The sequence below is a fragment of the Budorcas taxicolor genome, chromosome 11 (assembly GCF_023091745.1).
Source record: "Budorcas taxicolor isolate Tak-1 chromosome 11, Takin1.1, whole genome shotgun sequence".
NCBI lineage: Eukaryota > Metazoa > Chordata > Mammalia > Artiodactyla > Bovidae > Budorcas > Budorcas taxicolor.
In genome coordinates, this window is record NC_068920.1 from 147,323,745 (window position 1) to 147,341,957 (window position 18,213).

An 18,213-nucleotide genomic window follows, 5' to 3' on the forward strand; every position below is an offset into this window, starting at 1 on the left:
AATCCAACAGTTCCACTCCTTGGTATATACCCAAAAGGACTGGGAAAAAGGATTCAAATAGATACTTACATGCCAGTGTTCATGGCAGCATTATTTACAATAGTGGAAATGTGAACACTAATTATAAAAGGTGGAAACAACCCAAGTGTCCATCAACAGACGAATAAACAAAGCACGGTATATACATGCAATAGAATATTCTTCAGCCATAAAAAGGAATGGAGTTCTGATACATGCTGCATTCAGAGAGGCTACTCCATTACTTCATCCATTTCCTCACCTCTCATCTTACGTTCTGTAAGTGCTCCTCTAAGTTAAGAAACTTTTATTTAGTTTAACTCTCTCCAGCCCCACCAAAATATAACTGTTACCATCAAAATTACATAAAACTTAAGGAGCTGCGCCATGTATTTCATATCTAACTGCATCGTTAACTCTTACTATGATGGCTTGCCTCTCTCCTCTCTCCACATTAAGAGGCATTTCCTATATGCCAGGCCCCATGTTACATGCTTTAAATATATGTTCTCTCATTTAGTTTTCCTAAGAACTTTAAGAGGTGTTATTATCCCCATTTACAGCTGAGCTAAGGAAAGGACTACAGGGCAAGTAAGGGATGGAGATGGGATTCAAAACAGTCACACTGTGAAGTCAGCGCTCTTAAGTTACTGGGGAGACAGCAGAAAAATAAGGGAAAGGAAGCTGAGCTGGTAGATCTGAGCCAGAGATCCCGTGTGAAATGGACAAAATCAAAGTGCACAGCTTGCCTAACTCAAAGGGAAGTGGTGAAGGTCAGATGTAAGGGCACGAGGCCTGTAATGAGAGCACTACTGTCAGGGCAGGGCTGCTCTGAGGACCAGCTGCTGCTGGGCCAGCCTCTTCCTGAGCCTTTAATGCTAAAATCAAACGCATACACTAACCACATGAGGCGGCTTCAAAGCACGTATAAATTCACTGGTTTGCTGGTAATCTGTGTGCGCAGAGAAAGAGATGTAATCAACAGACATTTTCAGAGGTAACTTCTGCCCGGACATGGTAGTGATTTCTTCTGGTTCAGACATGATATGCTGTTATAAACAAAGAATAGTAAACAAAACACATAGACTCTCTAATTAGAAAACAAAAGGTATGTTTTCTACTTTTTCACCTAGCCACAAACTCATGCTAATTTAGGACCTTTAGCACAAAAAGCATTCTAATACTATTAACTCAGTCAATATCAAATACTTATTTTCTCAATCAAGGAAATATTTAATCAGGAAAGTAAGCAGATTAACAAAAGTTCAGTGAATGTGGAGTCCCACAAGGGAGAATTTTATCTTGTGGTTGGAAAAGCACACTTGCATCCCCAACCATCTGCCCTGAAAAGTCCCTTTCCAGGTGAGAGGATCTGCATAAAAGACTGAAGTATTTCTACTCTGAAATTTATGTTAGATACACAGCCAACACTAAGTGTTTAGCAGAACAAGGTAAAGTAATAAAAACTATCTGAGCTGGGAATCATAATGTGTTTATTAGTTATCAATAAGAGAATGTGACGCAGGAATGTTCAGAATCTGCCTCTCAAGCTTTGCACATCAGTGTCTACATCCCTCAGTTACTGTCAACCATTTAAAAAAATTTATTATTCATCTTTGGCTGTGCTGGGTCTGGGTTGCTGCATGGGCTTTTCTCTAGTTGCGGGAAGCAGGGAAGACTCTAGGCGCAGTGCGCAGGCTTCTCAACGTGACGGCTTCTCTTCTTGCGGAGCACCGGCTCCAGGGCCCACGGGCTCAGCAGTTGTGGCTCCTGGCTCCACAGCACAGGCCCAATAGCTGTGGCACACGGGCATAGCTGCTCTGTGGCATGTGGGATTCCCCTGGATCAGGAATCAAACCGCTGTCTCCTGCATTGGCAGGCAGATTCTTTATCACTGAACCCCTAGAGAAGCCCTCAAACATTTTATATCAAGAGGAAGGTGGGCACTCAACCCAAACATATTATCCGACTTTTCAAGACAACACTTATGAAGCCTTATGAACACTGATGAAGGCTTTTCTTCATCAGATGAGGGTATCCATTGTTTGTCTCAAATAGATTCCCTTCCACTTTTTTTTTTTTTAAACTCTAACTAGATGAGCACTTCTCAAGCTTTCACATGCTTATCCATCACCTGGATCTCATTCGTCAACCTTAAGATCAGCTCCAGCTGCCTATTGCCCTCCTCATTTTAAAAAATCAAGACCTATGTCATTTAAAGAACTAATTCAGTGGAGAAACCTGGGAGGACAGCGCCACCTCTGCAGCCTTGATTAGGAAGTGCCCAATGATCTCAGGCTCTGACTGACCTTGGCAAGTGTGCCCTCTACACAGTAGCCGGCTATGATGACGCCGTTCCTCTTATCAGTACACCAGCTTTCAAAGAGCTCTCTGGATAAACCACTTTGCATCATGCCTGGGGAGGCCATGACCACGCTGGGACCAATGTCATCAAAATGATCCATGCTCTGAGAAAGGAAAGGAAATGATAACAGCATGTTAAGATAAAGCATTCCTTATCTATAAAGAACACCAAAAAGGGAGGTAAAAAGGTTAATCACGTGACTGGAATGGCCTTGACAAAACTAGCAAATATTTTAAGTCCCTGAACAGTTTATTTAGGCTGGGAATGAAAGGAAAACAAAATGATAAAAAGCCATTAGTTCACACTGACCTTCAAAACCTTCTTTAGGTAGCTAAAAAACCATTAGGAGCATTTTCAGTGCCCAGCAGACAGGCAAAGTCAAATGGAAGGAAGAGTCAAATGGGTTTCTATCTATCCATGACAGAACTCTGAAAGAATTTCCCCAAAGATTCACAATGGCTTCGCACACTTCATCAGTATTCTGAGTTGGCCTGGAAATCTAACTAAGTTTAACACTGTTTCTAGGGAAAACTTGGGTTTAATTCCTAAGCAATTAACCTAAAAAATACTTTGCTAACAGAACCTATTAATAATTGGAAGACCACTTATAACTTGAATTATTTAGGGTATTGTTATTATGATTAGAGCATTAGTTCAAATGAAACTTTTTATTTAAATGAAAGGAAATTAGATTTTATTGAATACTCTAAAAAAGAAATGACAATTTTCACATATGGAATCTGCTGTGCTAGTCAAAAAGATGATCAGGTCCGAGTAAGAGCAGAAAAAATACTTGGCAGTATTTTTCTTATCATGGCTTTTTATTTCTATGGCAGAGAAATCCAAATTATTTAGCAGTAGTAAATATTGAGAACAGGTAGAGACTTGGAACAAATGGCAATATTTATATGTTTAAGCAAAAAGGAATGCCAGTTGCAAAGTTTTTGATGTCCCTCAGAAAAATGAATGGCAACTCACTCCAGTACTCTTGCCTGGAAAATCCCATGGACGAAGGAGGCTGGTAGGCTGCAGTCCATGGGGTCGCTAAGAGTCGGGCACGACTGAGCGACTTCACTTTCACTTTTCACCTTAATGCACTGGAGAAGGAAATGGCAACCCACTCCAGTGTTCTTGCCTGGAGAATCCCAGGGACAGCGGAGCCTGGTGGGCTGCCGTCTATGGGGTCACACAGAGTCGGACATGACTGAAGCGACTTAGCAGCAGCAGCAGCAGCAGCAGAAAAGTGATGAAAGGTAAGACTTCAGCACGGAGTCAACCAGAGGATCAATGGCGGGCATCTCCCACTGATAATGACTTACTTGAGTGTCATTCGTCCTTCTTTCTTCCACAAGCACTCACCTTCAGGTTACTAATGTGTTTGAAAACAAACGGATTATTGATGTTGATCTGTTTGCGGATTTTGTCATTCATGGCGTTCACATATGTCTGGTACACTGCCATACACTTCTTGGCCAAAGACGATGCGTAGTATATTGGAATATCATGGAGTTCTGGGTGATTCTGCCAGTACTCATCTAGAGAGAATTACAAGAAACACATTTTTTTTTAATGTGAGGTGGTGGTTTAGTTGCTAAGTTGTGTCTGACTCTTGCAACCCTATTGACTGTAGCCTGCCAGGCTTCACTGTCCATGGGATTCTCCAGGCAAGAATACTGGAGTGGGTTGCCATTTCCTTTTCCCCTTAATGTGGGGTAAATAGCTCAAATAATAAATGATACAAACAAAGTAGTTTTTTAAAAAATTCAGAAAAGAAATAAAGCACAAAACTATAAAGAGGTTAAGAAAAATTCAACAATTTAAAAATTTACTAAAATTGGTTCTAACTCAAGCTTAAAAAAACCAGAACTTCTTTCCTTCTTTTTTTAAATGAGAGTATAGTTAATTGAGAACACTGTGTTAGTTTCTGGTGTACAGCAAAGTGATTCAGTTACACAGATTCTTTTCCACCCCAGTTTATCACAAGATACTGAACGCGGTTCCCCTGTGTGACACAGTAAAGCCTTGCTGTTTATCTATTTTACACACAGTAGTTTGTCTGCTTGTCCCAAATGCCCCAATTATCCCCCCTGCCCCACCCTTCCCCCCTTTAGTAACTTTAAGTCTGTTCTCTGTCCCTGAGTCTGTTTCTGTTTTGGAAATAAGTTCGTTTGTATCATATTATGGATTCCACATATTAGAGATAACATATGATATTTATCTTTCTCTGTCTGACTTACTTCACTTAGTATGATCATCTCTAGGTCTATATATATTAGGAAGCTGAGGCTAAAAAAGGCTGAAAACTGTGGCAGTTTCTTTTTTAAACTTGATTCATAAGGACTGGGACTTTTCCCGTCACATGTGTTACATTTCTTGCTTTGCCCTCTGGTTTAATTGTTCATATTCTTTTAGATATGATTAGAATTTTTAACAGTGTCGATGCTCTTATATATACTCTTATGATTTCTCAAATACCTTCCAAAGTATACTATATCTCAAGATCACATCACAGCCTGGTATTTTTTGTGTGTACTTTTATGAGAAAATTTCAAGTGTTAAAAAAAAAAGACGAATAACTTGCCCAGAGTCATATGGTTAGACCATGGGTGAGATCTGAAACCAGTGGTTGGCAAGGTCATCCTCTCTTTTGTAGAACAGTACAGGGAGAATTTAAGGGACGAGGAACAAGGGTGTAGAGCAGTCCTCGTTCATAAAAGGAATCACAATATACTTGATAGCAGAGTTGTCAGACAAAAACAGCAAATGCTCAGTTAAACTTTAATTTCAGACAAATAAAAGATTTTTAGTATAGTTTGTCTGAAATATTTGCTATAATATCAAATATATTATTTATTTGAAATTATAATTTAACTGGTGTCCTGTATTTTTATTTACTAAATCTGGCAACCTGATGATGGTGACAACCTGGCTTTACGTCTTCATTTCTTCTGCTCCTCTTACTACTTTGCCATGGAGACTTCATTTTAAGACTTCTATAAGGACAAATATGACATGCAGTAGGAAAGCAGAACCAAGAGAAAAAGGACTGGCTTAGGCTTTAGAAAATTTAGCTTCTACTAAGTCCTTCAGTCGTGTCCAACTCTTTGCGACCTCTTGGAGTATATAACCCACCAGGCTCCTCTGTCCATGGGATTCTCCAGGCAAGAATCCTGGAGTGGGTTGCCATGCCCTCCTCCAGGGGACCTTCCCGACCCAGGGACTGAACCCACGTCTCTTCTGTCTCCTGCAGTTAGGTTCTTTATTTACCGCTAGCGCCACCTGGGAAGCCCTGTCTCTCTCAGAGATTTGCTTTTGATCTGAGGTCATTTATTCTTTCCCCTTATTTCCCTTTTCAGTGTAACAAGGATTCTATTTATCCCTATCATCATACAGATGGAAGAACTGAGAATGAGAGCTCAAGATCATTTCTAATTCTTCACATTGAAGCCATATACATATAAAGCACTTACCAGTTATTCTTAAAGAGTGCATTCCCCAGAAAAGAATCACAGAATGTTAAAAAGGGTTGCTAAATATAAATATATGCACAAAGTGACACCCACTGTTCCTCTTATTACAAAAAGTTATACATGCTCATTAAAGTATTTGGAAAATGGAGAAAAGCAAGAAAAAGAAATCATCCACTTTCTCACTATCCAGATTTAGTATCAGGATATCTTTCCAGTCATTTGTGTATTTTCTACCTAACTAGGGTCAGAGTCCACAGTTTTGAATCCTATTTTTTGGGTCCACTTAATATATTATGTAAAAATATGTATTAACTCATCTGAAACAGGATTTTTTTCCTAGAGTGTGATATTTATTGACATAATATTTCATTAGAAATATTTAGAATTATGAAATCTCTTACAGAATTTTCGATGTATTTATTTCCCAGAGGTTGAACTGCTGGGTCCAAGGGCAGGGTATTTTTAAGATGGTGACTGTTCACCATTTATATTCCCAGCAGTGCTGGAAGACAGTCGCTGTGTCTCTGGGCTCTTACGGGCACCAATTCCCTCGTCTTAAATACAGAAACCAAAGCCCAGAGGGTAGAGTGACCTCTCCAAGGACATGCAGTGATCTTGACCTAACTGTACTGTAGGATTTTGAGAATCTCCCAAATAAAAAGGAAAAGGCGTACCTAAAATCAAGAGGAGCTCCTGGGCCCGTCCGAGAGCAAAGACAGGAATGAGGCCTCGGCCCCCTCTGTTCACAATATCATGGACGGTGTTACAGAACCTTGCCTCTCGCTCCTCTCGCTTCTCGTGGATATGGGTCCCGTAAGTAGATTCCTAAACAACACGTGAGAAGGGTGAGACCAACGCTGGTGAGTCTCAAACAATACAAAAGGTAAATATCAAGGAAATGTAGAAGCAAAGTGACCTATGTCTCTATTATTATGCCATTTACTTGAACATATACTGTTAAAACACTAATTGGAAAGAAGAGTGAATAAAAATGTTAGAATTCAGGTCTGGCTAAGGAAAAAAATCAGGAAATAGTTCAAAAATGTATCTTCCCTGCTCAAGATAATTTTAGGATGCTTCTTTCAGCACTGGCCGCCCCACCAGGAGCTTATCAGAAGTGCCAGAGCCCCAGCCCAGCCACAGTCAGAATCTGTATTTCTATAGCATTACCAGATGATTCATAAACACATTACAATTTGAGAGGTACTCCTCTACAGTACCAGATATAATGAAAATAACTTTTTCCCCGGAGAATTAAAAAAAAGCAACTTCCCTTAACTTAAGGTCAGTTTACATGCTGAATATACCATGAGCTAAGCCAAACTGAGTTCACTCATGATACGCTGCATACAGACAGCAATATACACCAGTCCCTTACGCTTGGGTTGCTGAGGGATGCTGTGGGTGGTGAGGAGGCAGCAGACCTCACTTCCACAGATATTCTTATATAAACCATAGGACGAATGCAAATTTATTAACTTGCTCCTCACCAATCATCCCCTCCCCACCAAAGCTTCTATACAGTTAATTTTATTTTATTATTATTCTCCTAAGAATTGCAACCTAGTAGGAAGGTAAGCGGAGAAGGCAATGGCAACCCACTCCAGTACTCTTGCCTGGAAAATCCCATGGATGGAGAAGCCTGGTAGGCTGCAGTCCATGGGGTCGCTAAGAGTCGGGCATCACTGAAGCGACTTAGCAGCAGCAGCAGCAGGAAGGTAAGACATACACATAAAGTTAGCAGGTGCTAGAGGCCAGGAGACAGTCACCACGGCAAAGACAGTGGGGCCATGCCATTCTACACAACCTTTAAGATGTTCTACATATTTGGAGTAATTAATCTAAACAAGAATATTTGGGAGACAGAATATCATCTCTGATATTAGACTAGCTAATATATTTAACACGAAGTGGGGTTGCACTACAAAGAGAGGCCAAAAAATTTTTGTACTAAAGAACTATTTATATCTGATCACAGATATGAAAATGAGACCATGTTAATTTTCCTTGGAAAAAAATCCTGCTTACGTTACACTAATTACAATACTGGGCACTAATACTTACAATGATAAGAATATCAGGTTTAATGTTAGGAATTTCAGCTGCCATTAAGTGTCTGTCTTCTTGTCTTGAGAAATCACCTGTGTATAAAAGCTGAGAAAAAGAGAAAGTTAGAAATTAGAAAAGTTAGAAAGTTAGAATTCTGGAACGATTCATTTTACTCTGAATATATTTCACTCATAAATTTTTGAAAATGAAGTGCAATAGAAAAAATAGCCTAATTTTTTAATGAAATGTAGACGCATTCAGTTCAGTTTACTCGCTCAGTCGTGTCCGACTCTTTGTGACCCCATGAACCGCAACACACCAGGCCTCCCTGACCATCACCAACTCCCGGAGTTCACTCAGACTCATGTCCATCGAGTCGGCGATGCCATCCAGCCATCTCATCCTCTGTCATACCCTTCTCCTGCCCTCATCCTTCCCAGCATCAGGGTCTTTTCAAATGAGTTGGCTCTTCGTATCAGGTGGCCAAAGTATTGGAGTTTCAGCTTCAACATCAGTCCTTCCAATGAACACCCAGGACTGATCTCCTTTAGGATGGACTGGTTGGATCTCCTTGCAGTCCAAGGGACTCTGAAGAGTCTTCCCCAACACCACAGTTCAAAAGCATCAATTCTTCTGTGCTCAGATTTCTTTACAGTCCAACTCTCACATCCATACATGACCACTGGAAAAACCATAGCCTTGACTAGATGGACCTTTGTTGGCAAAGTAATGTCTCTGCTTTTTAAAATGCTGTCTAGGTTGGTCATAACTTTCCTTCCAAGGAGGAAATGTCTTTTAATTTCATGGCTGCAGTCACCATCTGCAGTGATTTTAGAGCCCAGAAAAATAAAGTCAGCCACTGTTTCCCCATCTATTGGCCATGAAGTGATGGGGCTGGATGCCATGATCTTAGCTTTCTGAATGTTGAGCTTTAAGCCAACTTTTTCATTCTCCTCTTTCACTTTCATTAAGAGGCTCTTTAGTTCTTCTTCACTTTCTGCCATAAGGGTGGTGTCATCACTTGTGTCTAATTCAAAATGTGTAACTTAACTCAATCATAAACCATCTAGAGTTTCAATTATTCAATCTAACTAATGGGAATAATATAATCCCAGAATCTGTCCACAAAGATAACCCTGAGATGTACGCTCAGCATCTTAGAGAAGAAGGGCATGATGATCAGGAAAGAACCTTTACTGTTTTGAGATTCTTACTGTACTCTCCTCAATCATGATACATAAAGTACTAACACAGGGGTAGGAACAATGATATTTACAAGGCAAAAGTACCAGGTTAATTTTACCTTGTTTCAGTGTTTTCACACTTTGCTAGCCTTAGGGAATATTCTTTAGTACCACTCGGTGGCATAGCCCTGCACTGACTTCTTATGGGCAGGAAATTCCCAAGCTAGAGTGTACCTTCACGCCCGCGATCTCGATCATGAACATGGCAGCTCCCAGAACATGGCCAGCGTGATAACACCAAAACTTGATTCCTGCAACTTCCTTCACTTCATGAAAATTGATGGTTTCAATTTTGTCCATGCTCTCTTCCAAATCTGTCTCAGTATACAGCATGTCGTCTGCTGATATGTTACTAAATTTTTAAAGATGCCAACACAAAAAAATTAAGGGTAAGATTTTTATAAGTCTTTAAACTCAAAGAAATTGTCTGTGGATGACATAGCCACATATTTCTTAAAATCATATTGTAGGTGTTATGCTATTTCTAATCTCTTGGACCTTTTGTATATCTTTTTACTCCGCTATTATGAGAAAAATGCTTAGTGTATATAAAGCATGATTTCAAGCAAAGCACACACACTAAATTAAGGCAAAGTACTCTTTAGGACAGCACTTCTCAACCTTTTTTCCTACCCCAACACCATCTGTGAGATAAAGGCACTCACACACATTGAATCACAGCAGTTTTCCCCATCTGTGATATGAAAAGAATTGTCTAGAAAGTCTAACAAGTTTTCTCTGGAAAATTATGCTACCATACTTTCCAAAAAAACAAGATAGGTTAGGGTTAAGGACACAGTCTGGAGCCAGACTGATTGGATCTGAATTCCAGTTTTGTCTCTTACTGTGACCATCATGGGTAAATTACTTAACCTCTCTGTGCCTCAGTCTGAAAAGTGAAGTTAAGTGAAAGTGTTAATTACTCAGTCTTGTCCGACTCTTTGCAACCCCATGGACTGCAGCCCGTCAGGCTCCTCTGTCCGTGGAATTTTCTAGGTGAGAATACTGGAGTGGGTAGCCATGCCCTTCTCCAGTATATCTTCCCAACCCAGGGATGGAACCTGGGTCTCCTTTATTGCAGGCAGATTCTTTACCATTTGAGCTACCAGAGAAACCCATGCCTGTCTCATCATCTGTAAAATGGGATTCATGCAGAGTCTGCATCACAAGGCTGACATGAAGATGAAAGGAGTTAACATATGTCAAGAACTGAGGACTGCCTGGCATATGCTGAGCTTCATTTAAGTGTTAACCAGTATAATCATTATCAAGGATAACTCTTCCATTCTTCTGTATGTTTATAGAATAACAAACTGCATCTTAGCTACCCTAGGAATATACATATGAAACAGTAAGCTGTTGAAGGTTCATCATCTGTGCTATAATTATCACAAGAAGGCTCCAAACTTTCTGGAAAAGGAGTAGATTTTCCTCTTGCAGCTGGAAAAAGCTTCCCCAGGGAACCTTTTCACTTCAGACAGTCAATTTGGTTTGATCAAATCACCCAAAAAAAGACTTCAGTAGATAGCACTGTATAATGTAGTCTGCTTTAAATTTTAATAAAATTATGAAATTCCTTATATAGAATATTGCTATCATACCTTGTAACTCACCTAAATTTCAAAGACTTAAAAGGATGCAAAAACTACATAAAGCCTTTATGCCAAGGAGGTGCTGGGGACACAATATCTATTTGATGAGTTGGTACTGAATGACTAAATGAGTGATACCCTGGTGAATGAGAAGAAAACATCTCATTTCAAAACACAAAATGGTCTAATATTATGAACTGTATGTATTGGGTTGAACCAAGTGCATGTATAAATCTATTAAGGTAATTTACCTAACTTTGACATAATCTGAAAGAAGCCATCTATAAATAGCTTTTGTAGCATGAGTCATAAATGTTCTTCCTTTGAAACTTGTCTTCTGTAGAAACCAGGGCAAAGCTCCACAGTGATCCAAATGGAAGCTTTAAAAAAAAGAAAAAAGAGCTTCTGTCAATTTTTAAAATATTATATATCATATACTTTAGGTACAGAAGAGTTCTATGTAACAATTAGATACTTTTAGAACACCCAGAGTAGGTATGTGCAGAGAGAAGGAATAATGTATTTAGTTCTAACATAAGAAAAACAGATTAAAAGTATTTCTCTCAAATATAGCCAAGCCTATTCTCAGGAGTCAAAATTATAACAAGCGGTTTAGTGGTATAAAGTTGAAGCCCATCACGGTTTACATATGAAGTTCCCACAGAACAGTTTGACAACACAGTTGTTGTTCGGTCGCTCAGTCGTGTCCAGCTCTTTGCAACCCCACAGACTGAAGCACGGCAGGTTTCCGTCTCCTTCACTATCTTCCTGAGTTCGCTCAAACTCATGTCTGTTGAGTCGATGATGCCATCCAACCATCTCATCCCCTGTCGTCCCCTTCTCCTCCTGCCCTCAATCTTTCCCAGCATCAAGGCCTTGTCCAATGAGTCAGTTCTTTGCCTCAGGTGGCCAAAGTATTGGCGCTTCAGCATTAGTCCTTCCGATGAATATTCAGGCAACACAGCAGCCTCAGGGATATTCTGTGATAGGGCTTTCTTAGTCTCAAGTTTTACAATGATCAAGGCATATGTTATCTCTTCCCTTCTCCTCATTTACTCTAGATAAGTGAAAGGAAGTTTTCTGTTATAAACTTCTCTCACCTGTGATGACAATATGGCATGCTGTCTTAGATGTTTGCAATATTATATATGGTAAAGCATGATCTTTAAGTAAAAGTCCTTGAAAAACAATGCCCGCAATAAAAAGTAAAACAAAAACAACAACAGCAACAAAAAAAACCTTACTGACTAATTAGTAGGAGATCAATCTCAGCTGGGTCAATCAAATCAATATAAGGAAGAGCGTCCATTCCTTCCAGGCCAGGGTGAATCCCACAGTCCAGCTGAAAGACATGGGAAAAGAGATCACAGTCTTCTCTACATTTTATTCAAATTCACTCAACAAATAGACATCATAACTGATCCACCATACCATACACAATCAGGAAAGATTCTATATGTTTGAAATGCAATTCTTATTAAATAGGCAAATTCGCCGTTAACAATTCTAACTTCCCAAATTTAAATACAGCTCATATTTAGAGCCACAGGACACAAAATATAAGAAATATTCTCTCCAGTTACTTTTCATAGGCACTCTAATAATGAATGAACTCTTTTGCAAGAACTTTAACATCAGAAATGGCTAGCATTTTTAAAGTTTATAGATTCACTACTACCAGATGTGACTATCATGAGAAGGCAACGATTAGAAAAACAGGAAACTTCTCTGATCAGGACAATTTAAGTATTAGAAGACAAATTCTTCAGAACCAGTCATTCTTGAATTATATCCTCATTTGGGAAGATGTTTCTATCAAATTAATACAGTAAATTATTAAAAAGATTGTGTCTGCCATGTCCCTGTTCTTTTAAGTAGGAGAAGGGGAAGAGTGAGACCAAAAGACCCTGATGAGCCTCTGTATTGCCTTCGTAATGAGGACCCCAGAGACCACCTCTTCCAGTCCCTCCAGCTCTCAGGTAAGGAAACGGGGTGAGAAGGGGCCTGACTTGCCCAAGGCCAGGCACCCTGGTGCTAACTTAGACACCTCAGCTACCAGACTAGGGCCTGGCCTCTTGTCCCACTGCACAAGAGGAGGCTGGAGTTCTGCATGTGTTCAGGAGGCCAGTTCCCTGGGGTCTCCCACTGGGGGTGGGGCAGACAGGTTGGCAGACCTTCAGGAATAGAAGAGGGATTTGGAAGACTTTTAGATTAGGAGATCCAGTTGACAGTTTTACAGTCTTTAGTTCCTCAGTCTAATATTATGTCAATGCCAAGTGGAAGTATACTAGTTTCCCACATTAACATTTTCTAGACACATATACTAACCATGACATTATTCTGGGGGCGAAACAGTTAACTGCTGAATAGAAAAAACTATTGAACTAGAACAGTCCTAACACTCAATGCAGACATATTGTTAATCTGACTATACTGTGCTTAGTTGCTCAATCCTGTCCAACTTTTTTCAATCCCATGGACTGTAGCTCACCAGGCTCTGTCCATGGGAATCCTCCAGAATACTGGAGTGGGTAGCCACTTCCTTCTTCAGGGCATCTTCCCAACCTTGGGATTGAACTCAGGTCTCCCCCATTTGCAGGTGGATATTTTACCAGCTGAGTTACCAGGGAAGCCCAAGGATACTCTAGGGGTTTGCCATGCCCTCCTCCAGGGGATCATCCCATCCCAGGGATCGAACCCAGGTCACCCGCACTGCAGGTGGATTCTGAGCCACTTACCATTATTTTCCTCCCCTTGAACTCCAGAATAATACATGATCTTCCCACTTCCTGCCCAGCTCCACTGTAAACATTGAAAGGAAAAAATAAAAATGATTAAAAAGCCATCAAAATGAAGCCAAATAAATTCAAACTTTTTTTACAACTTAAACTATGTTCCATCTGATGACAACACTAACTTGAGACAGATGAATTCCACAAAATTACAAAGACAGGGAAGAACAGCATCAATGTGGGGAAAAAATGAAAAGTGACCTCTGAGAGGTCAGACTGAGAGGATCAAAGGTTAAATTCAACCTTCTGAATGTTAGGGTTAAAATGATGATGTATTTAAAATGTAAACTAGCAGTGACTCAGATGATTTAATAAGACTTTTAGAATTAGCACTTAAGTAAAAACCCATAAGCAGTTAAAAATTCTTTCAAGGTGATAATACACATTTACCAAATAGCTTAAATACTTATTCATACATGTGAATCTCATTCCTTTTTCCTTCTACTTTCTGTTATTTCACTTAAAACAAATTTCCTTTCTTCAGAATAAACAGCCTTTCTTTCCAATTATCACAAAGCTTTAAGCCTCACCAGTCTAACCCTTTGCCTTCTTTGATACCTTATCCCAACCATTCTTGCTTGTGATTCAACCACTTATTTAACATCAAGCAGTTTTGGGGGTTTTTTTGGCTGCACTGTGGGGCACGTGGGATATTAGTTCCCTGACCAGGGATTGAACCTAAGACTACAGGTTCTGTAGGCCTAGGTTCCTGTAGTCTACAGGACTACAGGTTTGAAAGCGCTAAGTCTTAGCCACTGGACTGCCAGGGAACTCCCTTAAGCAGTTTCTATTTGCCAAGCAGTGTAGATAAGCACCTAGTATATGGAAAGGCCGAATACCAGGACCCTGGCTTCAAGAATGGATAGGCTACAGGACTGACATGAGATGGACGCATCTTCAGACCGGGATCCTCAGAGCAAGATGCAAAGAAAATCAGACGACCACCGTGAGCTCCTGGCCTGCCACTTTAACTGGCCCTCTGCTCTCCCTCTTTAGTGTCCCTCCAGTTTTTGGTGCAGTTTTTCCTACAGCTGTTGGTGTAGTAACTATTTCAAACTTTCTCCCCTTTCTTAAATTTTCCCATGCTCTATCCTACTCTTGAGTCATGGGCTTTCTCTGTATCAAAAAATTACAGTTTGTCAGTTCCCTCAACTTGCCAACCCACTCACATTTCTCTTCTTCCACTTCTCCTGGAACAGAGAACAGACCTCGCTCTGTAAGGCTAACCTTTTCACCATGGTTCTACACTCTTCCCACTCCCTCCCTCCCTCCCTCTGAGGTACTGACCCCTGCTACATCATTGGCTTTCCCCTTACTATCCTCTTTGACATCTGCATTTAAACATGCCAGTCATCCTTGTCCCCAAATGAAAATTCCTTAATTCTAATCTCTAGTCTCCCTGTCCGCTTACTAAAGGTTGCATACTTTGAATTCTGGCTTTTTACCAACCATCCCTCTGAAACTCTCCCTGCAAAACCGCTCTTTGTTCCTAAGTGCAAAGAGCCCTTCTCAGTTCCTACCTCACTCTTCTCCAGGCAGCACATCATCTGTCTTATTCCATCCCTCTCTGAGCCCGGTTTCTGTGACTTCATGCTCTCATCCTGTCCTGCTGGATTCCCCCTTAGTTTCCTTCATGCAGCTGCCTCTACCCATCTTTCAAAAGCTGTTCTTTCAAGGGTTCTCTCCTTGGCTTCTTTCTCAGTCTTTCTGATCTTCATCCTCACATTTTTAACACATTGAGGACTTCTAATTCTCTATTCGTAGTCCAGATTTAGATGTTTGTTTTCCTGAATCCCAGACCTCTAACAGTCACCTGGTTTTGGCCTCTCTCGGGACATCTCACAGGCGCCTAATATTCAAATATGCCAAACAAGTTTGCACCTCCAGTTCCTAGCCCGTGCTCTTCTTTCTGGAACACTCTGCCCTGATATTGACATAATTGGCTCCTGTGTATCATTTGGGTCTCAGTTCAAACGTCACCTCATTTGCCCTTCAGACCACTCTATCGTAACACTTATTACTACATGATGTCATTATATCTACTTATGGCTTATTTCTCACTATTAAAATGAAAGCTCCATAATAGCATAGATGTCTGTTTCATTCACTGCTATATAGTAAGGTGCCTGGCATGCAATATATCTCAAGAAAAACCTAAATGAGTAAAAGCTCCCAAATTAGAAAACTTGGGAACATTACATTAAGTCAAAAAAGCCAGTTTCAAAAGATTACATGTTGCAACCCATTTATATGAAATGTCCAAAACAGGGTAATCTGCAGAGACAGAAAGGAGATCAATGGTGGCCGAGGGCTGGGCAAGTTGGAGGGCAATGACACAGGGTTTCTTTCTGGAATGATGAAAATGTCCTGGATTAGACAGTGGTGATAGTTATAAAACTCTGTACAGATTAAGAACTGTTTAACTGTACACTTTAAATGAGTGTGCTGATGTCATTTCAATCTCAATAAGGCTGTTATAAAACAATTTAAAACTTCCAAATTTACTCCAGACCTGCCCCATGTCGGGTACTCCCGGAGGGAGTAACAAACACCACCACTTACCAGTTATCCTACCTGGGAACTGGAGTCATCCTAACTGTCCTCTCTGCCCGGCCTTCCCTTCCACATCTGCCCTTCTAAACGTATCTGATCACTGACAGGGCTCTAAAGCTTTCCCTTCTTTACTCTCTCAGGGCTCTCTTTCCAACCCACTGCTGCTCATTTCAAGATCTCACTGCTTTATCACTTGGTTTGTTTCAATCTCATTCTACTAGATTTTCTCCACTTGATTCACTTTTTTTTTTTTTTTTGGCCACACCACGCGGCATGAGGGATCTTAGTTCCCCCACCAGGGATCAAACCTGCATTCCCTGCAGTGGCAACTCAGAGTCTTAACCCCTGGACCACCAGGGAAGTCCCTTAATACACATTTAATTCATCTGTGCCACTGCTGCCAGAGGCATCTTTGATCTTCCTAAAGCATAATTTCCACCACATCCCATCCTTGCTTAAGACCCTTCCTTGGCTCCCTATAACTGGCGATAAAGACTCCAAATCCTTAGTATGTATGTATACAAGGTCTTTCATAAGCTGGACTCTGAGAGCCTCTACCATCTCATCTGTTATCTTTTAGCTGCACCCACGGGGAGACTGGCCATAACGAGACCTCTGATTTTCTCATGTGCCACTTCCTCAGCCTGGAACATCCCTGCCCCCATGCTTTGGCTGTCTTTAATTTCCAGTCAGTCTCTAGGACTCGGCTCAGTGTCCTAGTTTCCAAGACACAGGATGGCATTGTCTTCTCACTGGAAATCCACTCTGCATACTCGGGGCCTTCGTGCAATGCCTATGTGTCCTCTAACAGTCGTCACAATTCACTGAGCACCCACCAGGAGCTCTGCTCTGCACAGTTAAGTGCTGCTCGACTATTTCCACAGGAGGAAGTAGGTTCAGTGAAGCTGTTGTCCTAGTAATCGCTGGAGTATGGACTGGATTTCAGGTCTGACTCCAAAGCAACTCTCTCTCCAGTACTTTTCATTTGGAACAGCAATTCCCATCAAAAGGGTGAATTCAGTTAACTCAGCCCTGTCTTATATCCGAGTGCCCAGTGTGCTGCTTGACACTCGCTCAGAGTTTGCTGGACACCAGAAGAGAGGACAGGTGCGAAGTGAGCGGCGGGCAAACTTGTGTTCCATCCCCAGGAGGTGCTCAAGGAGTTACTGAATGAACAAGAGAAGGAGATACTTTCTACCTTTGGAAAAATGCACGTGTGCACTTGGTGCTAACTCATGTCTAACAATAAACATGTTTGTGAATTCAAACTGCGCAGTTAGGCAAGTTCTGATTTCTCTAAGCAGCATTCCAGGTCCATAAGGTGCTTCTCTAACAGAAGGCCATTTCCAATGAAAGACAAGCCCTCTCATGGTCAATCAGCGACTGAGATACTGTCCTAACATTTCTGCCTTTTCACCTTTCCCACTTTCTACCTTCCCTATTCCCGGAAAGTTTGAGCTCTGAATGGAACTCATAAGTTCCCTAATGTATTTCCCCTCTCGCATTTCGGCAAATATGAATCCTGGAAGTTAATAAGGCACAAGTTTAATTCTTTCTCGCGCTGTCACAGCCTTATCCAGGTTATCATCTCACCCTGCCATCCTCAGCATCCCTGGTTCCCTCAAGAGTCGCCCCTCTTGGGCGTATACGAAAGCGCCCTGCGGTCCCACCATAGGCCCTCGCCCCCCAAACCCGACATCCTCTCCTCCCTTGAGACTAAAGAAAAAGCAAAATCCTATTCAACCTAGCAGGCCCCTTCCGATTCACAGTTCATCAAACCGCTGCAGCCGCAGAGGCCTGGAGCCAGGAGCTGGCTGCCGAGGCAAGCGGGCCTGGGGAGGGGGGCGACTGAGGCCAACCATCGGGTTCCCCTCCTCGCCTCACAGTCACGGCTTCAGTCCCTCTCAGGTCCCTTACAGGGGTCGGATCAGCAGCTGGTCACTCTCCTCTGCAGGAATCGCGGACATCTCAGAAGTCCAAACGGGAATGAGGAACAACAGGCAGCAGGAGTCTTTCTAAACTAGAAGAAAAGACACAGAGACTCTAAGACGGAAGAACCACCGCCGCTCCATCCCACGAGAGCACAACTTCCGTCATCTCGGCACCCGCGACACTAGGCTCCTCCCTCTG

At 41.4% G+C, this 18,213-nt stretch overlaps 1 protein-coding gene across 1 annotated transcript in view; it reads right to left on the minus strand.

Moving 5' to 3' along the window:
* CPSF3 (cleavage and polyadenylation specific factor 3) overlaps positions 1 to 18,172 on the minus strand; it is a 30,006-nt gene extending 11,834 nt beyond the window's left edge. Inside the window, exons 1-10 of the mRNA XM_052648471.1 lie at positions 18,001 to 18,172; positions 13,477 to 13,540; positions 11,983 to 12,080; positions 10,990 to 11,118; positions 9,321 to 9,498; positions 7,918 to 8,007; positions 6,528 to 6,678; positions 3,743 to 3,918; positions 2,328 to 2,486; positions 921 to 1,067 (exon numbers count right to left, since the gene is read on the minus strand). Coding sequence (XP_052504431.1) covers positions 921 to 1,067; positions 2,328 to 2,486; positions 3,743 to 3,918; positions 6,528 to 6,678; positions 7,918 to 8,007; positions 9,321 to 9,498; positions 10,990 to 11,118; positions 11,983 to 12,080; positions 13,477 to 13,540; positions 18,001 to 18,050 — 1,242 coding nt within the window. The 5' untranslated portion in view covers positions 18,051 to 18,172. The remainder of the gene's footprint in view (positions 1 to 920; positions 1,068 to 2,327; positions 2,487 to 3,742; positions 3,919 to 6,527; positions 6,679 to 7,917; positions 8,008 to 9,320; positions 9,499 to 10,989; positions 11,119 to 11,982; positions 12,081 to 13,476; positions 13,541 to 18,000) is intronic.
* Positions 18,173 to 18,213: the final 41 nt, after the last annotated feature.